Below are 27,595 nucleotides of genomic sequence, written 5' to 3' on the forward strand. Positions count from 1 at the left end.
AAGGGGAAATATGGGTATTTCTAACACTAGACCCTACACTTAAAGGGGCCAATCTGCATTTTATAAACTACATCTGTGAGAGTGATCTAGTGTCAGTGCAAGGAAGGAATTCACACAGGTAAGGCTTCCCGGATCGCTCGCATCCCAGTGTAGTCTGGAATGCTTGCGCACAGCCGCTTGAGTAAAATCTCCGACAGCAGGCGCGTGGAAAACAAAGAACCACAAATTAAGTTATCTAAAATACACACCCAGGCCTCTACGCCTGTGCCTATTAAGCCAATCTCAAATCTAATTTAATCTACGGAGACCCATTCATTTGGTGAAAGAAACTCGCTCTTAATCAAATAATGGAACTTACCACCAACTTCCAGATTTATTTAAATGCCATTGTTTAGTGGACAGCAATAACCAGGAGGAAAGCAGTGGGGACATGGGGTCATGTCATCAGAGAAGGGACAGAGAATACACATTTCTCATTGGTGCCACAAAGGGTTCCTAACTAGGCTAGAAAAAAATCAGGTTCTCAAACACAAAACTAAAGTACTGGTTTAAAGGAGAAGGGGAAAATTACTGAATACAAGTTAAAGCATCAGAATAGATATGTTAATGTCCCCAAACACGTAAGTCATTACCCTTTGGACCCATGTCAGTGTTTCCTGTCCCCCCTGCCCCCACCCTCCCACCATCAGTAAGGCCAATGGTCCTTACTCCTCGTTTCTTTTATGAATCCCATTAGGTGTCCTTTAGGGCCACACATTGTGGACAGCAAAAAAGAGGCTAACACCACCAGAGTTTGGAAGGCTCTTTAATAGCAAGCGTATGGTAATTTCATCATGGGGGATGAGGCCCTCCCTCTCAGGGGAGGTGGGGTGCAGGAGAGGGTGGGGTTCAATCTAGGATTTACACCGTTTGAAGCATCTAACAAAGGGCGACAATTTTTGGCAACCCATTTCACAGTTTTGTAATTTACAAGAGATTTCTTTGAAAGGAAATATGAAGGCAAAGAAAGCACACATACCCTACACGAAACATTTCTTGCCTTAAAAAAAAACCCAACAACTGTTCCTTGCTTTCGCCTCTTGTGTAGATGGCTAAATTTTGCTCTCACGCACAAATTAAGACTGCATCGCAGAGAGTTCAGATTTGCCCTCGCACTAGAGATTTCTACCCCGCTCAAAAGCCGACACTGGCACAGAGCTGCGCTGCATCTTCACCTGCCTGCAAATGAGAAGGTGCTGGGGGGGGGGGGGAACTGAATCTGGAGAAACAAAAACAAAACAGGAAAAGGCAGTTCACAAAGAACTGTCAGCTTTCTCTCTGGTACCAAACAACTTGAATATGGTTCTGAGCAAATGAAATGTTTATTTTTATGTGGCCTGGCACACACTTTTAATTGCTTGTGCCTATTTTAGCCTTATAGTGCTTTAAAATGGGGTTTCTAACATGAAATACTCATAGGTACTGTATTTTTGTAATCCAAATTTAAATAAAAATATAAAAGACAACATATTATTTAACAATGTACCCAGTGGGCAGGAGCTATAGATATTTTACCATGGACACCGCATTACCATGGACACCACAGGCTACTGGCATTCTGGCAAGGTTTAGAATTACTCTATAAAATCAAAGCCTTCAGCTTCTTGTGTCATTTCTGTTATCACAAAACCAGGATAATTGATTGGGTCTTTATGAAAGAGGATTAGTTTTTAATTAAAAAAAAAAATTAGGCTTCTCTGAAGACTAGGCAATTGGCAATGGCATCTCTTTGGAGTTAACACTCGCTGGAGGGAAGGAGGGGTCTGAGATCCACTTGAGTTTGAATTGTGCTCTTTCTACAACCTTGAAGCAAGGTGGAGTACGAGGGCCCTGCCCTGTAGCCTGAGGGGGTATTCCTGACCACAGCCTCCTCCCAGCTGCCACTGAGACCCAACTATGGCTCAAGGCTTACCTGCCAGGGCATGGGAGCCCCTCTCAGATCTGTCTGCACAGACAGGCTTCTCTGACTGGCAGCTGGTTTTATGGAGGGAAAGAACTCCACCAGATTAGCAGGACTCATACTGTCTCCTTGGCTGGGGGGCATTTTTAAAGTCGCAAAGCCACTGCCAATATAAGGCTCTGCCTCTCAACCCAGTCAGTCCCTTGGAGGACAGAAGGCGTCTGGTGAGAGAGCCATGGAAACAGTTTCCCCGGGTCTCACATAACTGTCAGACGCCAACTCTCTCATTCTGCCTTATTCCTCTCCCCCAACTCCAAATTAAGTCCTGCCTATTCCTTCGTGCCTCTCTCTGCGGGAAATGAGATTTGTTCATATCTGTTTCCCAACTTGTGAATTTTAACATGCTAGGCATATTCCTAAAATATAAATTCTGATGATGCCTGGGATCACAGCTCCCTTAGGTCCATATACTTTGTGCTCTTATGAAAGAAAAATATTTAGAGTCGTATTGTGCTAGAGAATGGTTTCTGCTTATACATGAAACATGACTGCAACTAGTAGAGAAGAGAAGTTTTCAGTTAAGTACACGGGAAACCTGATTCTGGTACCAGGACACAAGGAGAATCCTTATATAAGGGACTTTCCATGTTCCAGCTGTGGAAAAACAAAATGTACCATGTGCTGCCATGGGCCTGGGAGTCGTGAGTAGGGACACCTTAGTACAACTGAATCCATAGCGGTGGCAGGCACTGTGTGGGGTCTCACCTCCCTCCTGGCTCCGTAATTCACTGATTCCCTGAAGCCTGCTCCGTATTATCGGGCAGAGGCAAGTACCCAGGTAGCCATAAGAAAAATGTCTCCATCATTCACTCACACCCAGGATGGCGGTTGTGTAATGTTATCACAGGCGTGAGGTCTGGTTTCACACCTGGCCCACAAAGAGCAGCCGGTAGTCAAGCGTTCTCATGCATTCTCTTTCTCATTCACTCTGTCTTTACTGTCACTGTCACTGTCCCCCTACTAGCTGACATGGCAAAAAGTAGCTGCTCATCTTTCACTCTCCCAGCTATCCTTCGTGCAAATCTCCTCTCAGTGAGGTTAAATGTAGACCATTTCCAAAGCCCCCGTCTGCCAGGGGACAAGGAAAAGCTGTGCCTCCCACAGGTTGAGACAGAGATGTCTCCTGGGGCGTCCCTTTATCCTCCCGTCTAAGGAACAGAATTTTGTTGGCCCCACAGGATTGGGTCCTAGGGGTCTGGACACTCACAGATCCACGTGTTCTAGGGTAGTTGTCGGGCCAGCATCCTAAGGACAGCATCGTGGCAAGATCCTAGATGTATTTCCTCGTTGTGTCCCCAAGAGTTTCCTTGACTGCTGCTCTGCGCACACACCCCTCACGAGGCAGGCACAGGGGGCAGTGCTGACAGCTGGAAAGGCACACGCCCTTTGTCCACCGACTGGTTAAGGGACTTATCAAGGTCATGCAGTCAAGGGCAGAGTCGAGACTAGGACCCAGGAGTCTTCTCTTATGTCCCAGGTGGTGTTCCTCCACCCCCCTGCTGCCGCCTCCTGGTTTCTGTGTGGGAAAGGTCACGACCACGGTTCAGCATGGAACCATCTCCACAGCAGAAACCACGGCTGCCTGACCTCACCGCCCACCGGGTGACCCACCGGGTGAGGCTCTGCACCGCCCAGCCCTGGCAAGAGTATCTGCAATGCGGGAGGGAGCGAGTGTGCACGTGTGCACGCGTGTGCAAGCACTGGGGGGATAGGCAGGCAATTGGAGAAAAGGAAGTTCTGGAGGAAACAATCCTGTCTGTCAATGCCTTTTGGGTTTTGCCATGGAAAATAAGTAACATACAGCTACATTCTCTATGCCCTACCCCTGGGGCAAAACAAAGACCAGAATTCTCATCAGCCCACTGAATGGCTGAGTCTCTCTCAGCTCAGTTTTTATAAACAGAGAACATTAACATGATAATACCGACATGTATTTGGTCAAAGTCTAAACACTTTTTCAATAAAATACATTTTATGATGATATCCATTCAATTTCCAAACATATGCAAATTTAGATTTTAAGCCTATAAAATTTTATAAAATTCCAGTTTACCTTCCAATGGAGCAAGCTAGTCAAGCTTCTCATTTCGGGTGCAGAAGTCACTCTTGTAGCCTACTGTGTTAAAATAGAGGTTACCACGTCTGGGTGACATCTATGAGTACATAACCTACAGCTCACAATCACCTTTGCTCATAAGCAGAGCCAGCCAGAACACAGGCAGGGCTGCGGAAGGTGGGGGGATATGCTCACCCCAACAAAATACTAAGTTTTGTTTTGCTAACAGGCTACCCGGAAGGAAAGTCATTTTACTTGAAATTAACCTTTAATATGCTTTTCCAAGAAAAGAAAAGATGTGAGTACTGAAGCACAGATGGAAACCACTGTGGTATTATTTTACCCGATGACTTAAAACTGCAGTACACTGTTTTACCACGAGCAGCCAAACTCCGCACAGCACCAGTCAATTAAACAGAAAATGTGGAGACAATCAGGTTTACACCGACATGCCTGGAAGATATACAAGACTCCCATAAGTTCTGTGGCCTCTGTTGCTGCTGCTGTTTTCAAAATTCAAAACTTTGACAACCTAATGGGCATGTGTGCGCATATTTAAAACATTCCCACCCCAGATGCTAGGTTTAGTAAGTGTTGTAAAATTCCACATCATAAGTTATTAGAACCAGAGATGCGGAAGGGTCCAATAAAAGGAATGTTTCAAATAATTCCATGTTAGCATTACAAAGGATTTCCCCAGTAAGTAATTTTGGGCTAAATGATGACAGCAGTACTTCCAATTACACAAGTTGTTTCTGTGAGTTGTCTGAGTATCTTGATCATTAAAATGTGCCCTCTTAACCATGTTAGCCCACAATTAAAAGATTCCTACTTTCACGTCCCTTTAAACATTTACTGTGAATAAGGTCCCTCGAAGTACTTGATTACAATTTTTTAATAAATTACATAATGGGATTCTTTTTTCTTTTTTTAAGTAAAAGATTAAGAAAGTAAAGAAGGATTCCATCATATTTTTAAAAAAACCTTTTATCCTGGTTTATTTTCCTCTTAAATTTATGTATGGCTTCAAAGTTTAAGTGGCACTTGGCTTCTGGATGTTTCCATGATTTAACAAGTTGCCATGTCATTATAAAGAGAGAAGGTAAATAAATGCTTCATTTCATACATGGGACGGTTTATAAACATTTTAAAGAAATTGCTAATTTATGTCTTTCACCCCATTTGTATTTCCATGATTAGACTTTAAAAGTGGCTTTGGAATTAGCATGTTTTGAAACAACTGAACAAGCAGGTAACATTTACACCCAGCTGTGAACCAGCTGCTACACGCCCAGGTACTTCCGTGATGGCAAGACGCCTAGAGGCTTCTCCACCTCTCTTACCCTCTTAATCCAATGCTACGGGATTATCCTTTTCTGCCCTTGTATCTGTACTTGTGCAGTTTAATGACTAGATATTAAAACTCATGCTTTATAAGCAAAACCTTTCACTTACAGACACTTAAAAAGTACATAAAAAGTGCAGACTGCATTTCTCCTCTGCCATGCTTTCCCTCAGTAAGGTCACCTGTGAGGACTCAGAGCACACCCTTAATACATTCAGAGTTCTCTACATTCGAGTCAGCGAACGGTAATTCTCCAACATAAACTCGAGAGAGAGAATAGTCAGCCGCATAATGGACTCTAAATTCAAAATGGCAAAGGCTACCAAGACAACTCCATAGAAACCCCACTGAAGCAGGAGTGAAATTCAGGTCACTTCTGAGCAAAGCTCATCACAGATATTTTGTGGTCGTTAAAAAGGTATTTCATTTTAATTTGGAAGCTGGGAGCCAGACGTCCTGTTTCAGAGTGCTAATGCGAAATGCTAGCCCAGGAGCACGCAAGCCCACCTAGGTACCACAGGGCTCACTCTCCTTCTCCAGTGAGCGCCCTCGGAGGTCTACTGCTGACTGACCCCCATCTGGGGGTGGTCCGCCTCTGGCTCCTCCTCTTCCACGTCTGCACTGTACTCTTCAAATGCATCATCGTCCGCATCCGGAAGCCCCAGTAACTATGGGGAGAGAAGGAGAGAGAAGCAGCTGTGAGTGCCAAATGGACCACAGGCAGGAAGACAACCAAAGGCATCTGATCCCAATTAGACAGCACTTTACACACTGTACAATGAAGCTACAGGCGTCCTGAGGGAGCCAGCTATTCCTACACTTACTTTGCTCAACTCAGACAGAAATGTCAGTTGGTTTTATTGGGAAGCCGGGAAGAGTCTCCTTTAACATACCAAAACACGGCAGCAGACACCACATGTGCACAGACACACAACTATGTGTGCACATCTATGTATCTATGTGCATGCGCACACGACTGGGACGTTAGCAGTAGTATGAGATGAACAGTGCTGACCGTCCTATCCAGATGTCAAAAATCTATTCTCAGGCCAGGCGCTGTGGCTCACGCCTGTAATCCTAGCTCTTGGGAGGCCGAGGCGGGTGGATTGCTCAAGGTCAGGAGTTCAAAACCAGCCTGAGCAAGAGCGAGACCCCGTCTCTACTATAAATAGAAAGAAATTAATTGGCCAACTGATATATATATATAAAAATTAGCCGGGCATGGTGGCGCATGCCTGTAGTCCCAGCTACCCGGGAGGCTGAGGGAGAAGGATCACTCGAGCCCAGGAGTTTGAGGTTGCTGTGAGCTAGGCTGACACCACGGCACTCACTCTAGCCTGGGCAACAAAGTGAGACTCTGTCTCAAAAAAAAAAAAAAATCTATTCTCTGTTTTCTCTCCTAAAAACACATGATGCTATTATTTATAACACATTTCTAAAAATGTGGAGACAACTAAAATGTTCAATAGCAAAATGGTTAAATAAATTATGGTGCATCTGTAAAATGGAATCTTATATATGCACTTTAAATGACATTTTTAAATAATTTAATGATATAAAATATGTAGAAAGAGCATAAAATTTCACTTTCATTATAATACGGATTTTCTTAAAATTTATATATATATGCATAGAAAAAAGATTTCAATGAAATACATCCACATATTAAAAGGTTTTTTTTTTAGATTGTGGGATTATGAGTTAATTTTTTTTTCTTTTTATCTTTTCATATTTTCCAAATGCTCTATAATTGATTATCAGGGAAATTCACGATAAACATTTTTTCAAAGCACTGGCTGGTCTTTGGTTAGAGATGGAGCACCATTTGCTAGGCCTGATCAATACGAACAGCACGGTCGCATGCGGGCAGGAAGCCACAGCCTTTGGCACTCCCAGGCCTGTCTGGGAGAGTCAGGCTTTCATCTCCCAGCTCCTGGACAAGAGCTACAGTCTGTCTGCTCGTGGCCGAAGAATGTGTTTACAGACAGTTTAATCACCTGTAGGCAACTTCAGAGTGGCCCTAATGACCCAAACACTAATCACATTAAGACACTGACAATAAGACTGGTCATTGTTTCTTCTGCACTGCCTCCCTAGCATCCTGCCAGCCCTCCTCCCAGTCCCTCCCAATGCCTAAATGGGGACGGGGTAAGCAGAGTCCCTTCACTCTGAAGTTCTCTAGCTGCAGCTCACACAGAGCCCTACAAAGGCATTTAGGACAAAATATCTGCTGGGCATTGTTGGTCACGCCCTGCATGTGCCTGCCAAGGTGCGCACAGCCCACTGCAGACACGCGCTTTCCCCTTAGAGCCCAGCAGGTGCAGCTGCCTCCGAGAGACAGAGACGCTGCTAACGTGGACCGGAAGGGCAGGAAGCGTGGGTCTCAGCTCGTCCATCCAGACTGGGTACAGCAATCCCGTGTGGGAGAATGGAGAAGCCTCTTTTTCTTGCTACTGACTCCTTACAGGATTTTAGTGGATGGAATAAAAGACAAAGTTTGCCTCCAAAGAGAGAGAAAATGATGGCTGGTCACAATGAACATCGATGACCACTATTTTGGTGGTCAATTTTTATTTGAAGAGCTATAGGACAAAGCAAGGTGAAACTGTCAAATGAGTGGTAACATTTAAAAAGCTGGTAAAACATAAATGTTGTTGCCACCACTGGGAACTCCAGAATCTCCTAAACAGCAAAAGAAGATGCAGAAATTCAACAATGAACGTAACTATTTGCTGCACTGAAGGGATATCATTTAAAGGAGAAATGGCCGGTGGGCTCCCTCTCACTTAGCAGAACTGGCAGGTGGTGGCTGCCTGGAGCTTCAGGAGGATGCTGAGGCCCAGTGGGAAATGTCACCGTCAGTCTGCAGTGGCAGCCACAGATAAAGAGGGTGCAGCTGCAGCAGGCATCTATGTACCTGCCATCCTTGTCCTAAAGAGACGCGCCATGCATGGATGGTTCTTCTCCATGATACACCGAGGTGGTTCATACTGACACAGAGCACTGGTAGCACGAGACACCCTCCTCTCTGCAGCTCAGGGACCCGTGGCAGGGGATCCAGGAGGCCGACCCCTCCCCTCTCTCTCCTCCCTCCCCTCCCTTAAATGTGAATCCAAAGCACCTAGGTATACGTCCCAGCACACCAGCCACGTGGGAGGCCATTCCCTGGGGCTGGAAGTATTCTGACCACCCTTCCAGAAGCTGCTCACGCCCTGCTCTTGCAGAAGGGGGACGGAGCAGCAGTCCTCTGTGGCCTTCTGGACTTCTAAGGTACCTTAGTGCAGGGGCTGCAGGTTCTTTGAGAGGCCATGTGGAAAACACACCGGGACAGGGGGCCAGAAGCCAGGGGAATAGTTAGTTGGGGGTCTGTGCCAAGCCCCCACCTCTGCTGAGCCTCAGTGTCCTTCTCTGTAAAGTGGGAACATGACGCCTGCTCCACCTTATTTAGTTACCACGGAGATTAAGTGATTAAACCGAAGGTGGCGGGGATGTGCAGACTGTTGAGCCTTACGCAAATGGACCGAGCTACGTTTTCTCACTTCTTGTGTTTAAGGCACAGTCGGTTGGATGACGCAGTTACTGCTGCCTCCACAGACTGCCTGCAGCCAGGCTTTCCCTCCGTCTCCCGCTGTGCTCGCCTTGGGGCTACCGCACTGTGCATTCCACTGAACCACACGACTTCATCATGCTTCACATTTAATAACAGTTAATATCATTAACTTACTATCCGCTAGGCACTGTCTTAAGCAGCTTTACACACATCAATTCCTTTGGTCCTTGTAATAACCCTGTGTGGTAGGGATCACCACCATCCTCTTTTACCAGAGACCTAGAGTGGCTGAGGACCCTGCCCAGGGTTGCCCAGTCAGTGGCACAGCCAGGATTCGAACCCAGGTCATCCGACTACAGACTCCACACGCTTAACCACCAGGCTACCCAGGAAACTCCCATCTAGCTGTCAGTGCTGTTCCTATTAGCTGTAGGTTTCAATGTTTTCTTCTGGGGACCACACCTTTTAAAAATGCAATATGCAAAGCACACAATGCTAATGTCTACATTTATGAGTATGTACAATTTGGAAACACATATAGGAAGTACCAGAACTAGAATTTGCCTGGAGTTCTAAGGGACAGCATACAGATATGTAATACTCTAGCATTCCCACCTCTATCCCCACTCTCATCTATGGTGGGCAAGTCTACACTTAACTTCTCGGTCCAAATTTCCAGCAGGCAAGAAGATGTATCAGACACAGGCAGTGCAGGACAGGCAGACGGGAGGAACCCCACAGTCCTTGCTCCTGCTGCGCCCACACATCCTCGCATGTAAAAGGAGATGGGCCAAAAACCCTGAAGAGACTGGTTTCCATAAATTACTCCTGACACTTACAATCATTCATTCCTATTTCAGTCAAATTTTTTTCAGTTGACAAGAGGAAAAAAATAAGTTTTTTTTTTTTCACACCAAAAAAGAGTGTTGGCATTTCCAAGGTCTTGCTGTCCACAGGCTTCCTCTGGGCTATGATCACAGAAGAACCTCTGGGGCCCATCCATCGATCAGGGCTGCACTTGAAAGACAGAGCTGCCAACCCTTGAGAACTGAAGTTCTTCAGACCCGAGAGAGAGTATCAGTTACCTGTAGGACCCACTCCAGGTCTTTTGAACAGAGGTGCAAACTACTTGGGCCATAGTCAGCTGGCATTTGGCATCAGCCATCTTGAAGGGGCACTCACATGGCACAGTGGGCTACAGCATCTTCTTAAAGGAAGGGGAGGAGGGGTCTGTGTCCTGGAAAGCAGAGTGGTCAGCTATGGCTTTGGTTCATCTAGTGAGCGCCCTGCGGCTTCAGAGGTCCCCAAACGCTCCTTCCAGAGGCTCCTTGCAAGCAGCATTTCTCACCCTTCACCATGCGTAGGTGTGTATGATTCACTCAGATCTAACTAAAACGCAGATTCTGATTCAGTGGGTCTCAGGTGGGACCTGATTCTGCATTTCTAACAAGCTCCCGAGTGACGGGGACGCTGCTAGTCCAGAAGCCAGATTCTAAACATCTGGGCATCTGACAGCACCTACCTAAGGATCATGATGCTGGCAGTAACGAGAAACCCGTGATGGGGTTCTGGTCGGTCAGTCTGTCTTCCCGACACTAGAGAAAAAAGGTGGCAAGATGGATGTGGGACCAACATGGGCAAGAGTAGTAGATGCTCTCTTACTTTTGGGGGCCATTGTACTTTCTAAAAAAGAGAAAGTTTGAATTTTCATGACATGAGCAAAAGCAAAAGATAAACTTAAATTGTCAACACTCACTGTTTATTATAAAGACCCACACGTGTGCATAATCTTTTCTCATCAGACTTTCTGACCCACTGGGGCAGCTTCCCACGGTGGACTACAGGAATAGAAGAATTAGACTTTTTCTGGACCACAAAGGATTTTCATGTGGAGTCTGACCCCTGGTCCCCTAGCCACTAGTGGCAAACCAAAAATATCAATCTTGCCGGTGAGCTGGAATTAAGGGAATTTTTTGGCAGAAATATCTCTACTTCTTGAGAAAAGAAATGTGAATCACACAGCAACCCCAGGAAGAGGACCAGGATCAGTGAGAGTGAGAAGCCACAGCGACCACAGGGTCTAGCTGCAGGCTGGGCCGTCAGAGCAGCATGAACCAACACAGCGCACATCCGCACCAGCGACCGGTGCCTGCTGCCCCTCCCGCCCACACGGCCAGTACGGGGGAGATGGATAACACTCTGGGAAAGCAGTCATTCCTGGTTATGCTCATAAAACTTTGAGAGAATTGGAAAGGGCAAAGATGATGTTTAGTTTTGCAGCTAAACTGGAAATAGTAGGCTAGCTCTTCTCTTGTGAACTTTTTATAACCAGAGCTAAGACTGTTACAGTTGTCACTAAATAAAAAACATGAAAACGTTGTGGGGGAAAAAAAAATCAATGGCATGATCACCATTATTTAGATTCATAACCACTGTTTTATTATCTAGCTCAATCACATGATGACCAACAACTGTAAACTGAGAGTCACACTTAAATAAGAAAAATGCAGAGCTCCGATGACTGTCCAGTTCACATTTACCAAAGCTACTGACGGTGTCTCCAAAGCCATTACTGACAGCAGTGCCTGCTCATGGACGGCAACAACAGCCTGTTTGGCATTTTCGCTTCATACACATACCACTTGGGTATGACATGCCAGGGGCAAGACAAAATAACGAGGTCAAAATCATACCTCTCTGAGAGGTCATCATTAGCAAGATAGGAAGTCACTGGAGTGGAGCAGAGTGTGGGTCACTCAAGGAGGAAAGATGGTTGGCCACTTCCAGAGTCATCTACTCACCCAATAAACATTTCCTAACACCAGAAGTTGAGACTAACCTCAGCATGGTGTCTTTGCACTTTGACAGTCCTTCGTGTTCTCAGTCTGATTTCGAAACTCCGCATGAATCCATGAAGACAGTGAAACAGGTAATGCCCCCATTTTAAGGATGGGGACACTGAGGCTGAGTGATCTTCTAGAGGCCACATGGCCTGAGAGCAAGGCAGGGCAGGGTGATCCACCTTCCCCCACTGGGAACATTCCTAAAGAATTTGAGGTGAGACAGCCCTTCCTGGGCTTTCTCCCTGGCCAGCCCTCCTACTGCTCTAAGCATGTTGAGGTCCTGCCATTCTTCAAGCCATAAGTCCTCATGAAGCCATAGCCTGGCTCTCTGTTCCTCAAAGAGCCCACTCAAAATGGCATTCCTAGAACTTCTTAAACATTGTAAATGATACAGCTTCTTTAAAAATCATGACCTATTTTCTGATTATGCGATTACAGAAAACTTAGAAAATACGGAAAAGACGAAAATAACTATCCATAACCCTGAGACTCTTTGGCCTCACGTCACTGTGGGAGGACAGGGGCATCCATTCATTCTCAAGCACCTAACACAGCAAATTGTATGGATTAGGAACTCAATGAATGTTTATTATTTTGCCAAAACCAGTGTTGATAAACTTTTGACTTACCCCTCCATTCCTTTTAAAATCCCTTACCTTAGTCAGATGTATCTGTTAAGCATACTGAAATCACTTAGCAAATTTTCTCTGTCCACCAAAAACTAAGGTCCCCACAAAAGGTTTCAATAAGTCCTGCTCACTTCTCAATAATATTTTGTCTAGTATCCACCTCAATACTACGTGTATTTAGTGCTTACCATGGATAACACCCTACACTGAGTACTCACCAAAAATTACATTGTATAATCTGCATGGTAACCCTAAGGTTTTTTTTGAGACAGAGTCTCACTCTGTTGCCCAGGCTAGTGTGCTGTGGCGTCAGCCTAGCTCACAGCAACCTCAAACTCCTGGGCTCAAGCGATCCTCCTGCCTCAGCCTCCCAGGTAGCTGGGACTACAGGCATGCACCACCATGCCTGGCTAATTTTTTCTATATATTTTTAGTTAGCCAATTAGTTTCTTTCTATTTATAGTAGAGACGAGGTCTCGCTCTTGCTCAGGCTGGTTTCGAACTCCTGACCTTGAGCAATCCACCCGCCTCGGCCTCCCAGAGTGCTAGGAGAAGTAGAGGAAAAATAGAGGAGTAAGATGGCTAAAAAGAACTTTTTTTTCCTTCTCAAATCCAATAACAGATGGCTTGGTGGAGAGGGAGAACTTTGAGCTGTTGTTTCAGAAGGGGGGCAGGCAAGGAAGAGAGGCAAGTGTACGGCTACAAAGCTTGCTGAACACTGGTGCTAAGGTGGCACTCCAGTGGCCTGGCCTTAGCCCTGCGGAAAGAACTGCTGAGGAAGAGCAGAGGTGACCCCACTCTTGGCCTGTGGAAGCAGGAGTGCTCACGCTTCAGCAACGTTAATTGAATTCGCTTGACTGATGCCCAAAAGGACAGCAGAAGGCTGTCAACAGACAGGTGCTTATCTCTCTGGAGGGATGACATGAGCAGGGGCTGGGGCTGGGGCAGCCAAGGTAAAACAGGGGTTCAAAGTCAAGGACGGGGCTGTTCTGAGACAAGACAGAAATATTCCTCCCGGGACTGCCCTGCTACACACACAAAGCAGCTGCACGAAAGGATGAGATCACCACAGATTTTCAGGGAAATGATGTGCAGGTTTTACCCATGATGAGCTATAGCATTTGGGAAAGTGTTTCTTCAACAAATACCACAACTACGACAACAGCAACAAAACCCTTTCCTATGTCGTATTTCTAAACCCAAGGCTCCCTTACAGAAAACAAGCACTTCATACAAGTGGCCCCCCTGGGAAGAAACGCACTATTGAGTGGAGAAGGGGAGGGCAGAAGTTTCCCCACTGATCTCCACAGTCCTTTATTGAGGTTAGTGACACTCCCTCTCCTCCAATCTGGGGCAGTCCAATCTTGGGAGAAGCCAAGGCCAGCAGGCACCTCACCTTCCCCAGCCCTGAGGCCGTGCCTCCTGCCGGCCCTGCCCTGAGGGGCGAACAGGCCTGGCCCGAAGGCCCCAGCACAAAGAACCTCCCCACCACAGCAGCGGGCAGCCGGCCAGGCTCCTCCGCTCAGGAGCAACGTCGCTGCCCACAACATGAAGCTCCACTTTAGAAATGAAACCTGGGCCGGCGCGGTGGCTCATGCCTGTAATCCCCCCACTCTGGGAGGCAGAGGGAGGAGGATCGCTTGAGGCCAGCAGTTTGAGACCAGCCTGAGCAAGAGCAAGACCCCATCTGTACTAAAAATAGAAAAAAAAAAAATTAGCTGGGCGTGGTGGTGCACCTGTAGTCCCAGCACTCAGGAGGCTGAGGCAAGAAGATGGCTTGAGCCCAGGAGTTTGAGGTTGCTGTGAGCTACCATGACACCACTGCAGTCTATCCAGAGTGACAGACAGAGAGTCTGTCTCAAAAAGAAAAAAAAAGGAAAGAAAAAGAAATAAAACCTGGAAGCCAGCACATCAAATCAAATCCGCCATGTGCAACCTCCCCATCGCTGCAGAGTAAGAGCCAGAGCCCTTTCATGGCTGCAGGGCCCGTCATCCCAGACTCATCTCCTCGCTAGTCCCGAATTCCCCTTCCCTTCAGCCACATGGTTCCCCTGTTCCTCAAACACAGGTGTCCCCTACCCACCCCAGGCCTTCATTCCTGCTCTCCACTGTCCCTAGAAGGCTCTTCCCCTAGGTTTCCTCACGGCCCACTCCATACTTCAGGTTTTAATCCAATGTCACCTTCTCAGCAAAGCCTGCCCTGGTCCTTTAATCAAAAGTTTCAGGGCTGCTGACACGTCTTACCTCTTTATTTCTTTTCTTCGTGGCTTGTATCGCTGACACACTGTATGTTGGACTTGTTTATCTTGTCTCCCCCCCAACAGGCATGTAAGCTCTGTGTGGTCTAAGCTGTCCATGTGTTTGGTTCAGGTGTTAGGACAAGGCAGTAAAAAGTGCCACGCGCCTAGTAAGTATTCAGTATTATTTACTGAATACACAAAAGTGGGAGAAACTGGTATTTTGAAGTCAAATATCTATTTTGAATGACCCCAACTGACTTAGAAAATTAACAAATGAAAAATGAACTGGATGGACAAATGATACGAATCAGACAGAGTTTGACAAAAGCCACTGAAACTCTATTTCTTATAATGGTGGACTAAATGATTGTGACCAACCCTTCCACTAAGAACTACTAAAAAAGCTGGATTAAATATGAAAAATACCTTCTTAAATATATCAAAGAATTAGAACCAGGAGAGGCAAGCCTAGCGCAGAAAGCTGCTCTTTTCCTGAGGGCATCTGCTGACCTGGAAGCAGCAGCTAGAAACCTTATTGCTTTCTCTGCCCACTCTAAGAGACAGGGAGCCAAAGTCAAAGCCCAAGGTCTTCCGAAGGAGCATACTGCGATACACAGTCCCCACTTTAGGCTGGGCCCCCAAAGTCCACACCCTCACAAGGATGAACTGAAAGAGACCAGATCCGCAGCTCGGCTTCTCATCCTCGAACCTTCGGAGAACTACGAGCCTTAAACTGTTTCAAGCTGGTCTCAGACTGACAGCACCCCCACGTCCTGGCAGAAGCAAACAAAAATTCTGGAAGAAGTGACTGTCATCTTAGGCCTCAATGTATTCCTATACATAACATTTCAAATACAATAACCTGCATGTAGAGATAATCCAACACACAAAGAAACAAGATACCAGGCATGAGAACCAGCAGAAACAAAAGACAAGGCAGACTTACAAAGCGCAATATTGGAACCTGTCTATGCTCAAAGAAATAAAAGATAAGCATAAGAACTTCAACAGAGAAGGACGTAGTATTTTTTAAAAAGTGAAAAATAACTAAACTACTTAAATAGACATTCTAGCAAATACCATGGAACACGTGGAATATTTAGGGTGGGCAGGGAATTGCACTTGGGGGAAGTGTTGGGACCTTGGAAATCTGATTTTATCGTCCAGTGAAGAGAGAGGAAAACAGGTCATCTTCGAAATGGGGGTGAGTATTGATTGTACAGGTTTATCAGCTAGAATGAAAACAGGCTGTCAGCTAGTCATAGAAATACAGATTCCTAAATCCCAAAAGGGAGAAAAAAAGTAAGCTTTCTATTAGAGACTGTTTAAAAAGAGAAAAAAAAAAAAAAAACCAGACCCAATATCCAATTTCATCCTTCTCCATACCCACAAATGTGGCGGTATAACCTATTTGGGGGCTTGCTTTCGGGCAACCCCCCAAATATAGCCCCACTATTATAAAAGAACCTCCATACCACTTGCAAGCATGTTGGTTTGAAGTCTGCTGGCCGGGAACAGGAATGCTCAGTTGTCTCACAAAGGATCTGTTTGCTTCCTCCCTATCAGGGATTCTCAACTCAACTCAAGTGATGCTAGAAATAACCATCATCCCTGCGACAAACAGCTGTGTCACAGCCGGCCCCTCCCCCACCCGCAGCCTCCCCACACTGGCTGCTATCTCTAAGCCACAGGGCAGACAAGAGAAAAACAATCAGTCACCCCAGGTTTGCCCACCTTCCCCACCACCCTTGGTATTCAAAACACAAATCGCTACAGAAAGCAAGGCACCTACAGGTCTGAAAGACTTGAAGACTTTTTCCAAGACTTCGTGGAGTGTCTTCTTGCCGCAGGAGGAGATGTAATCCTGTGCTAGCTGCAAGAAAGGCAGGCAGTCCTCGCTCTCACTCCACACGTGCTGCGTGCCCAGGGGTGAGAGGGAGAAAACAAAGACACACACGTCATTACACTCAGCGTGAGATACAGAAAGCCAAGCAGAATTTTTAAAAATTACATGAATTTGTAGACGGCCTCCCATTCCAGAGTAAAACCCATGTACTCATTCTTCACTGTTTGCACTGCAGGGGATCAAAAAATGTCTAATGCATAGGACGCCCCCAAGCTCTGGGTCTGTAAATTCACCTGCTCTGGTTGCCACTGGATCTGCTCGCACAAAGCGAAGAGGGCAATGGGGTGGACTGTCCTCACCTGGGATTTGCACTGCTCACCTTCTTGTGCAGGCTAAGAGTGGTTTTCAGACAGGAAGAGCTTTGCCTTCAAAACCCTTAACTTTGCCTTCAGCTATGGGTGAAGGATCAATTAAGCATGTTTGTAAGCACTAACTTGGAACAAGACATTCTGGGTCCAGACCAGCCTGTGAGTGGGGGCGGTGGTAAATTTACTTTAAAATGAAATGAACTTACGGGAGCCCGCAAAGTCATCACTAAGTCACCAGGAAATGAAAGCTTTGCTTTCCTTCTAATTCTTTAAGAGGGCATCTTACCCAAGCATCACTTTGCAATGTAACACTGACTGAAAAGAGATTGGTTTTAGGTTTATTTTTTTCTTAAGGCTGGGTGAGGCTTTTTCTCACATGAGGATATCCATTTTAGCACATCTTTAAGACTAGGCATGCCTCTCCCATAAATGTTCAAAGATCTGGAAGGAACCCAAGACACAGACCTGAGTGATCTCAGTGCAGAAGCCCCTATTCTACATACTGAGCTAGGCAGAGGCATCAGGATACAAGCATCACATCAGGGTACCGGTCAGGTACCAAGAGAATCGCTGTTTAGGGGGGACCAAATGATGACAGCTCCCCACTGGCAAAATACTGCTGAGGCCTGGGAGAGAGGAAGGCATTTGGCAGCAAGACGCAAGGGCGAGACACAGGTGACAAGACATATCTGGAGAGATGGTCCATGGCAAGTGCATACTTACCCCATCTAGTAATACAAATTATGGAGGCACTGCCCAGAAAGTTAGATGCCTGTCACCCAATAGAAACATTTCATCTCCTTCCTTCTCATGCAGGATTTCCAAGAACTAGATCTATAGCCTTAAAATACTGCTCAAATCCAAGCAAGAATAACTAGGTGTTAACATGCCATCTTTACACCCCAATTATCTGCTTCATAGTTGTAAAGGTCCATTTCTGACACTCGTTACTCTCATTCCAACAGACTTCTTCAGTGGCTTCCTTCTCCACCTAATAGAGACAACATCCAGGTGCTCTAGATTTAGAGAACAGCTCAAACGTTCTTCCCTATTAATTAGAGACCCTTAAAGCTGTCGAGCCACTGAAATGTCATTTATGTTACAGTCTCTTCTTACATTGTACAAAAGTATAGTAGTACAAAGTACTTTTATATCAATTATCTCACTTGATTTTTAATCAGTGGAGAAAGTCCTACTTTAGTAAGTTCTGCTCAGCATCTATTTTCATACACAAATGTATAAATGTTCCAGTGTATTTCAAGTTATTATCCAAGTTAAAGATGAGATTAACATCTAGCACCACATAACAGAAAACTTTAAGCCTGCCTTCTATAGACTTATGAAGGTTAGAAAAGGAGTTAAAAGTTAAGTGGTTGGCACAGTGCCCAGATGGCATGGATAGTCAGTAAATGGGGGACATACTCATGTCTCCTTCTTTCCCCTTTTGCATCTGCAGGAGGATGGGGAAGGAACAGGGGGCGTTGAGCTTTCTACCAGCCACAAGGCTAAGGTCACACGATGAGTAAATGAGACACCCGATGTGATGTCACTGGGAACACCACCCAAGGGACATGGTGACATTAATTCAGAAGTAGGTATAGCTGTGAAAAACTTGTATATCTACTTTTTAAAAAAGTACATTTGGGCTTTAAATTACAAAGTAAGCTGAGAAAAAGCATATTGCTCAAACAATAACACAATTGCAACATATCCACACCACTTGGTAATACGATAGTTTATTTTTTTACTTTTATCTTTTTTTAGAGACAAGGTCTTGCTCCGTTGCCCAGGCTGCAGTGCAGTGGTGCAATCATAGCTTGCTACAGCCTCAAACTCCTGGCCTCTAGCAATCTTCCTGCCTCAGCCTCCCTAAATGCTGGGGTTATGGGCTTTAGCTACTGCACCTGGGCTAGACAGTGTACAAGATCATGAAGAGATTGTTTGTGCCACAATTTCCATTACTCCACTTTTAGAGTTGTTTATTTATGACTCCATGTTGGAGAAGGAAGACTTAACACCCACTAAAGGGCCTTCTGTCTAAATTTCCTTCATTTGGCTGTCTCTCTCTCCTTGGATTCCCAATTTTGTTGGTTTTGTGGAATAAAAAAAAAAATTAACTGAATCCCTGTCCACATGATAAAGTGAAGGAGCACAGGGTCTGGACTCAGACAGACCCAGATGTGCATGGCCACTTAAAAGACATCATTGGCTATCTGCTAATTGTTTTATATCCATTGTATCTCATAACAAGAAGAATTCAATTTTATTTAAGCTGCTTCCTTCCAAAAGTCATCAAGGCAGCTGTCAAAGAGTCATAGAATGCAAGACAAGAAGAACTAAAAAATAAGTCTGCAGTTGGGGGTTAAAAAAGGGACAAAAGAAAAATAACGAATAAGAAATATAAGGAAAAATAATAATAAAAATAAGGATATAAGATAAAACCGAGAGCAAGACTAGGACAGAGTAAGGTATAAGGGCCTGGCCACTTGCTACAGATGGGACCCAGATTCGGTGCGAGAGCTCTCTAAGTGGGACAATCAGTCCAATGAGGCAGTGTCCACAGATAAAACAGGCTGGCTCTTCAGGAAAACTGACAGGCAAGGGGCTGGGGCCAGGAGGGTTAGGAAAATATAGGGGGCCATTCTAAAACCACGGGGCCAGGGAGGACATCGGGAGGCAGGGCTGAAGTTCCTGAAAACACGATTTGGGATCCAGTCTTGTACAGGCAACTGGAGACCCAGAGTCCTGTGCCACTGGGCGTGGCCACAATAACTTCAACTTGGAAAATATTTTAAGCATGTGTAACCAAACACCCACTTTGGCCAGGAAAAGGCTATGGCAAGAATCAGAGAACCTCTAGCTCTGAACAATGCTATGCCCTGGCAAATATGGATCTGGGGACAGCGTATTGACTTTCCAACAGGGCAGCAGTTAGGGACAGGGAGACTGCAGACCTCCGTGATGGTGAGAAATGCCAGGAGAAGCTACATGAATGAAGCAGAGGAAGGCAGGGGCCTGGAGGCATCACAGTGCACCCGAATCACCCGGGGGCTTATTAAAACACAGATTGCTGGGCCCCACCCCCAGAGCTTCTGATTCAGTGGGGTGGGGTGGGGGGAGGCTCAGGTGGCTGGTTCCAGAACCACACTTTGAGAATCATGGGCACTACCTATTTAAAGGGGGCAGGACATTTAAAAATCTTTCCAGAAGAACTTAAGCAATTGCCATTACTGACTACAACCAATTGGCCTTCACCACCCTGAAGGGGTACACTGGTCGCTACCAGTGTACCCTGAGCGGCCTACTCTTTCCTACAGAAATCCCTGGTGTGAATTCTGATTTGCGTATAGGCCACCTGTGGCCCTTGTTTCTATGAAGTTGGGCCAGAATGTATTATAAAAGCTTGCCTAGTTAAGACAACATAACCATGCCACCTGCAAATAGAAAGATGAGCACTTGTTTTTTAGAGTGTACGTAAGAGTATCAAATTTACCAAAAAGTGGCATTAGATTACTATAGTAATTCGATCCTACAAAAATGTGGGGGGCACAACGTGCCTGCTCCTGCTGCTGGAGATCCTGGTGGCTGTGCGGCTGCGCTCCCCGCGGAAGCAGGGTGCGGGTGGCACGGGAGTTAAGAACACACCTCTGCTTCCCTCCTTGGACAGTTACCTGAGGGCCCTGTGGGGCCCTTGCTCTGGGCCTCTCTCTCACTGCGGTACTGAAGTGTGGGCTTCCTGCCACTCTCCGTACTGGGGGAGTCCATTTTGAGTTGGTACAGCTTAATCCCAAACTGACTCCTGTCCTCAGAACAGATGGCAGGAGAAGACAAAAGCCACCGCCACATCCTGTCTCCCTATTTCTGTGCAGGGTGGGAAGGGCACAGTTGGCCAGACGACAGCCAGCCTGCTCTTTGGGTACCACTGACCTGTTCCACCAGGGTGGAAACTGAGGCTGAGAAAGGCTAAGTAACTGGCCGGTGGGCGCACAGGGAACTAGGGGCAGAGCAGAGCATCAGCAGAGGGGCACGTGCGCTCTAACACACTCCGTGCGAGATGTTTAGCCTGAGCCTCAGCACGCGATGGGTAGGGCACAGGGCAGTCCTAAAGATTACAGGAGACAACCTGCAGACGCCTGTCCTTCACAGCAGGGGCCCAATAAATGCTTATTCCCATCTGTTTGAACTCGTATTAATTCTCCTCAGGATCGCCATTCCAAGAATATAAGAGGACATATCTTTTTCCTGAAATAATCTCTCTATATGAGCAACACACAGCCATCGGGGAATGCCTTACAGTCAATCACATGCATTGCTCCTCATCTAACCCGCACAGTAATAATAATGTAATACAACTATCCCCATTTGGCAGGTGAGGACACTGAGGGCAGAGTTTAAATTAGGCAAGAAAGTACCTTCTTCTTCATCATACCATCATATAAACACGATTCAATCTCATTTAAATAAGTAATATTTTCTTTCTTCAAAATGGAAAGGTTGTTATTTGATCACTTAGTTAAGAATAAAGCCATGCTCAGACTGCGAATGGGAAAAATATATCTACATATACATACACAAACGGATATCAAATTAAATCACACAGTCCTTCCATAAATAAAGCCTTTTTCTTTAATAACATGATGACTGTCATTTTTGTTTCTGTCTTGAGGAGGGATTAAACTATACAAAATTTTAGATCCAAACATGTCTCTGATGGGCTGACAGACAAGGCAGGACAGTAAGAGTCCCTCCCGCAATCACTGGCGTCCGGGCCTGCTGCGGGAGGGGCAGGCAGTGAGTGCTGTTGTTCAGAGAGCTCCTTCCCCCTGGCCTGGGAGGAGGATGGAGTGCAGCTGGTGCTCCCACGCCCAGGAGCGCCCTCTGTCCATCCGGCACATGAGTGGCTCCTGACACCCCGCTCCACGCCTGACCAAGCCCTCAGGACCTTCCGAATCCGCAGAAGAAGGGAAAGTTCTTGGCCCCCTCTCACCAGGGCCAGGAGCCTGCCTGTCACGCCTGTCGAGCTGGGGGGTGGCCCTGCCCGGAACTCCCTCCACATGCAGGGCACTGGCAGCTTCATTTTACCCCAGGGCCCGACCGTGGCCATCCACAGAGAGATGCCCCAGTCCGGGAGGCTGTGTGGAAAGGGACGGCAGGGACAGGACGCTCTGTGAAGCAAGACCAGGAAAGAGTGTGGGAGGGCCCCAGGTGCTCCAAAGTGGAGGGAAAATAAAAAGAAGTCTTTGTTCCTGGGCCCCTGGGGCTACTCGCCTGACCCTGCCTTGGGCTGTTCTGTGTGGTAGACAGGACAGGCTTCCGGGCTTGGGCTCAAGTCCTGGCTCTGTGGCTTCTCGGCAGTACAGTCCTGGATGAGTCCCTTAAAATCACTGAGCCTCAGGTTCTTTGCCTATAAAATGGGGATAATAATACCTACCTCACTGAATTTTTGTGAGGTGCAATAAGAAGCCACTCTTGAACCCAGTCTGGGTTGGGTCCCCTGCTGTCACCCCTGTGATGCTATATATTCCATATAGGGCCATGGTTCAAGATGCTCTACCATATTAGAGCTGGTGGGAAAGTTAGTAAACCTTGCTGTGCCTCAGCTTCCTCATCCGTGAAATAGGGATAATTTTAGACTACCTTGAGAGATTACTAAAATTAAATGAATTCATATGTGCAAAGTGCTTAGAACAGTGCCCAATACTTAGTAAATTAAACATAAGTGGTAGTTCTTATTGTTGTTCAAAGCAGAATTCTTGAAATTTAACATGTGTCTTGCACAAGTGCTGTCTGGAAAGTATCAACCATTGTTAATATAACAAGAACATACTACATGGCTGAAAATTCCAGACAGACCTTGTATACCAGACTGTAATTCATTCATTCATTCATTCATTCATTCATTCATTCATTCATTCATTCTTATGAATATGTACTGAGCACCTATCATGTGCTGACACCGTTCCAAGTGCTGGGATACAGCGATAACATAGACAACATCTCTGTTCTCATGAAGCTTTATAGTCTAGTGGGGGAGGCAGAAAACAAAAAAGAAAGTATCAAGTACTAATGAGTGTTTGATAAAAGAGGGTGAGGAGAGGAAACATGTGGTTAGGAGAGTTTCCCCTAGGCCTTGATGGCATAAAGGAGCCAGCCATGTAAAGATCTGGGGCAAGAGTGTTCTAGGCAGAGAGAACAGCAAGTGCAAAGGCCCTGAGGCAGGAAGGAGCTGGCATGTCTGAGGATTAGAAAGGTCACTATGGCAGGAAGGCAGAGCATGTGGGGGCTTGAGGCCAGGACAACAGTTTAGGTTTTATTATAAAAAGGATGGGAAGTCAGTTTTGGCAAAATGGGGAGCAGTGGTATCACAATCTGGATTATATTTTAAATAGATCCAAAGTAACTGCTGAGTGGAGACTGGCTTAGGGTGAGGTGTGGGTTACAAGCACGGAGAGAAGTTGGGAAATAAGATGAAAAATGATGGTAGCTTAGACTAGTGTGACAGCATGGGGGTGGGGAAAAACGAGTGGAAACTGCACATATTTGGGGGTAACAGAATTTTAATGAATTGGTTGCAGGGAGTGATAGAGTAGAACTAAGGATGTCCCTTAGTTTTTTGGCTTGAGCAACTAGATGGATGGTGGTAACATTTACAGAGATTAAAAACAGTAAGATGAGCTATAATACTATTTATTGAACACTGAGTACAAGATAGGCACTGTTCTCAAACAACCCTGCCAGAGAGTCCCTAATATCATCCTCCCCACTTTGGCAGTATTCTCAAACCTCAAACACGCCTGTTACGGAAGTACTAATATTATCATCCGCATTTTACAGATGTAGAAACCATGGCATAGAGGGGTTAAATAAATTTCTTGAGGCACACAGAAGTGGGGAGCTGGGGTGCAAACCCATTAGTCTGACTCTAGAGCCTGTGTGCCTAACCACTACACCACACTGTCTCTTAGCTAGGTAAACTGACTCCAGGAGTGTGAGGGCAGAGACTCTATTTGTATTCTAGATAGTCCTGGCCTGGTACAGAGTAAACCCTCAATAAATGTTTGCTGAACGAATGAATGACGTGAACGTACTTTGTAAATTAAGATATGCTATGTAAATAATCTAATTGTTAATAAATCCTTCAAATAACAAGAATTCCACTCATCTAATTTTTTCTAACACTTAACAACTTTTCCTGGGAAAAGGAAAAGAACTGAGCAGCTTGGCAACCTGGCCTGGGTCAGATTCAAGAAATTTGGCCAAGAAAACTCCCTCGGCTGGCATCTTGTCTGGTATAGCCTCCAGGAACTTTGGGAAAGTTCCATTCTACCCGAGGAACTATTCCCTCACCCCATCTTCTATCTTCCTATCTATTCCCTTTAAATTGTCAGTGAATTAACACTTGAAGTGTTAGAAGCCTTTTCTTCTTGCAGGCGGGAAAATATTTAAGATAAAGGCCTGATTATATAAATAATGTCTCTGAATGACAGTTTGATATACATATTCAAGGCAAGAGAACAGTCTTGAGTCTTCCTTAGCCCACTTATTCTCTTTGAAGTCATTTCTCTGGGTATGCCCCCTGCCGTCCCAGCAGGGAGTCTGTGTGGGATCCTCCCCCAAAAGATCCAGAACCATGAGCGACTATTGCCCTATCTTACACAGAAAAAAGAGGGAAAGAACACTGGCAGACTAAAGATAGAGCTAGAAGGGACCCTAATCAAATCCTAACATCTTACAAGTTAGTTGGACTCTGGTGCCCTTTCCACTACATCCTGGGGCTTTCTCACACTTTTGTAACAGAGTGAATCCCTTTTCAAGGATCACCCACTCCTCTGGATAACAAAGGACACTTACTACTTATTTAACTACAGTCAAGATGTGCTTATATATATTAATAGCTCGCTTGCCCTTCATACGTATCCTGTGATAGAGGCGTTCTGATGAACCCCATTTTACAGGTGAGAAAACTGAGGCTCTTAAAAAAAAATGAGACAAGCTCCAAACTCTGGGTAACCCTAGGTGTCTCTGATCCCAAATTGTGGGGCCCTTGCTCTGGGTCAGAGACTGTTACGCGCTTTTATCTATACAAACACCTGGGCACCGGTATTATCATACCATTTTTTGGATGTGGAAACTGAACTAGGGAAGGCATTTGACCAGAGTCACAGAGCCAGAACTCAAATCTGGCTGTCACCCAAGGCCATCCCTCTTCTAGAGTGCCCTGCACCTAGGCCCAGGTGTGTGCTTCCCCTCCACCGGGTAGGGGTGTGGGAGGGGCATGCTTTACTGGCCAGGCATGCACAATCCTTCACCTTGCCGGAACCGAGAAAGGCGGTCTCGCTGCCTAACTCCTTTGCGAACTTCCAGTGGGTGGTCGGGGCCGGACCACGGCCCAGCTTTGTCTGCCCCACCTGAGGAGCCTGCGCAAGGCCGCGCCTCCGCACCGCCCCACCTCCGTGCACCGGGGCGGCAGCGGCGCCAGCTCCAGGCTCGGGCCAGCGACCACACGGTAACCCGCACCCACGGCCGCCTCCATCTTACATTTGGGGACCATTACTTATTCCCGGTCCTCGCGAACACTCCAAGGAGCGCCGTCCTCGCCCTGACTCTGCCCCTCGCGCCCCAACTCCCCTGCCCTCCGCATCCTCTTCCTAAACTGCCAGCGCCAAGATCCCAAGTGGGCGCGGGATGCGAAGTGGAAGGTCTGGACGCGGCAGTTCCCGGTCCCGTCCCTCCGCGATGGGGGTGGGGAGATCCTCCCTCATCTGGAGAAGCCGACGGTCTCGGGCAGGGCCGCGGCCGCCTTGGTCGGACACAACCCGACCGCCGGCCCCACACGCCTCGCTTGCAGCTCACAGCGGAGCAGTGGGAGCACGGGGCAAAGGGGGACAGGCGTGCCCGTGTGTGCGTGTGTGTGTGCATGTGTGTCCGTGTGTGTGTGTTGGTCGGGATGTATGCGCACGCGCGCGTGCGTTTTTAAGATCCGGGTGTAATTCCGCAAAGAAGGTCCAGGAGATGGGGCATCGCCAGTGTGGACAGAGCTTTGTGTCCAGAGGCAGCGCAGGGAACAACACGGGGGCAGGGGGCGGGGGTTCTCCGGGCGGGGCGATCCCGCGAGTGGCGTCGGAGCACCGGGAGGGGAGCGGGATTCCTCGTCCGGACGGGATGCCTGGGTGTAGGAAGGTCCGGACTTCGCATCCAGCGGGAGGGTCAGTGAGCCCCGGCCCGGGCTGGCGCGACGCGGGAGCCACCCCCACGATGCCCCAAGCCAGTCACCAGGCACGGGCCGCGGGGTCGCGTTCCCAAAACTGCGCCCGCAGGAGGGAAGGGGCGGACTCCGGGGGGACGCCACACCTCCCGCCCCAACCCGGCTCCCCGGATCCTAAGGGCGCCCAGCCGCCACCCACCAGGCCCCACTCGGGGCGCCGGCAGCGCCGCGCCCGGCCCGGGGGCTGCCCCGCAGGGCGCGGGGCGCGCGGCGCGAGCGGGTCACGCCCCCCGCTCGGCGCCCACCGCCTCCCGCCGCGCGGGGGCTCGGCTCAGGGCCGCGGCCGGGCGTCCACGCTCCCGCCGGCCCGGCGGTCCCTCCCCCAGGCACTCACAAAATTGTCGCCGCAGCCGTTGTCCGGACACAGCACGTAGAAGGAGACGCCGGGGTCGGCGTAGAAATCCATCCTGCGCTCGGTCTCCTCGGTGGCGATGAGCTCGAAGGGCGTGTTGGAGCACCATTTCTCCGCAACGTCGGCCAGCTGCTGGAAATCCATCGTGGCCCGCCGCGCCCGCCGCTCCCTCCGCCTCGGCGCTCGCCGCCCGCTCCCGCTCCCTCCGCCTCCCGCCCGCCGCCCGCCCTCCTCGCTCCTCGGCGCCCTCCTCCCGGGCGGGCCGCGCGGCGCGGCGCTCGGCTAGGCTCGGCGCGGGCTCCCGGCGGGCGGCGGGCCGGGCGGCGCGGCTCCCTGGCGGTGCCTGGGCTGGAGCCGGCCGCGACTGTTTACACGCGGTGTGTAACGCGGGCGGGCGGCGGCCGGGGACAGCGCGGCGCCGCGCCCGCGGCTCCGCCCCCGCCCCGCCTCCCGCCGCCGCCTGCGGGCCGCCGCGAGGCTGGCGCGGCCAGGCGGGGCCGGGCCGGGGCCGGGGCGGCGGAGGGGGCGGCCGGCACCTCCGCGGGCCCCTCGGTGTCCCCTCCGCGCCCGCCCCCCTTTATTTTTAAACGAACCCGGCGCATCCCGGGCCCTGGCGAACGCTGGGCCGCCCCGGCCGTGACGTCATGGGCCCTAGCCAATCAGCGCAGCCGGAGGCCTGCGTCGCGGCCCGCGAGCCCGGTGACGTCACAGCGCGGGCCCGGGAGCCGCGGCTCGGCGGGTTACCGCGAAGTGGGGCGAGCTCCGGGCGCCCGGTCGGCGTTCGCGCGGGGCTGGCGTTTTCCCGAACGCGCTTTAAAGGCAAGGGAGGCCACAGAATTGCAGATAACCTGGCCCTTGTCTGAGGCTAGCGCTGGCAGAGCTGAGAAAAATCTAAGGAAAGATAATTATTGTATTTTCAGAAACCAAAGTCTGTCCTCCGATCGATGTAAAGGAGTGTCTTCCTTTAATGCATTTACGAGACAGTAATGTGAATGTCCATTTGGAGAGGAAGGGTTGTGTGTGGTTTTGTTTGTTTGGCTGTTTGCTTTTTGCGTTACATAAAGCTGCATATTTCTTAGAAATAAGCCTCAGAAGACTAGCT

At 48.0% G+C, this 27,595-nt stretch overlaps 1 protein-coding gene across 2 annotated transcripts; it reads right to left on the reverse strand.

Moving 5' to 3' along the window:
* Window positions 1-789: 789 nt before the first annotated feature.
* On the reverse strand, window positions 790-26,886 carry MTURN (maturin, neural progenitor differentiation regulator homolog). 2 transcript variants are annotated; one of them, XR_001146452.3, is made up of 4 exons: window positions 26,476-26,886; window positions 16,455-16,577; window positions 5,908-6,068; window positions 790-4,508 (listed from the first exon to the last, which is right to left on the reverse strand). XR_001146452.3 is itself a non-coding variant. In XM_012735872.3 (3 exons), the coding sequence occupies exons 1-3, from the start codon at window positions 26,635-26,637 to the stop codon at window positions 5,958-5,960; spliced, it is 396 nt and encodes a 131-aa protein (XP_012591326.1). In that variant the 5' UTR covers window positions 26,638-26,885; the 3' UTR covers window positions 790-5,957. The 2 variants fall into 2 exon arrangements, 1 of the variants encoding a protein (XP_012591326.1); XM_012735872.3 differs by having other exon boundaries at window positions 790-6,068; window positions 26,476-26,885.
* Between the last annotated feature and the right edge of the window lie 709 nt (window positions 26,887-27,595).

This window comes from Microcebus murinus, chromosome 9, assembly GCF_040939455.1.
Source record: "Microcebus murinus isolate Inina chromosome 9, M.murinus_Inina_mat1.0, whole genome shotgun sequence".
In the NCBI taxonomy this organism is placed as follows: domain Eukaryota; kingdom Metazoa; phylum Chordata; class Mammalia; order Primates; family Cheirogaleidae; genus Microcebus; species Microcebus murinus.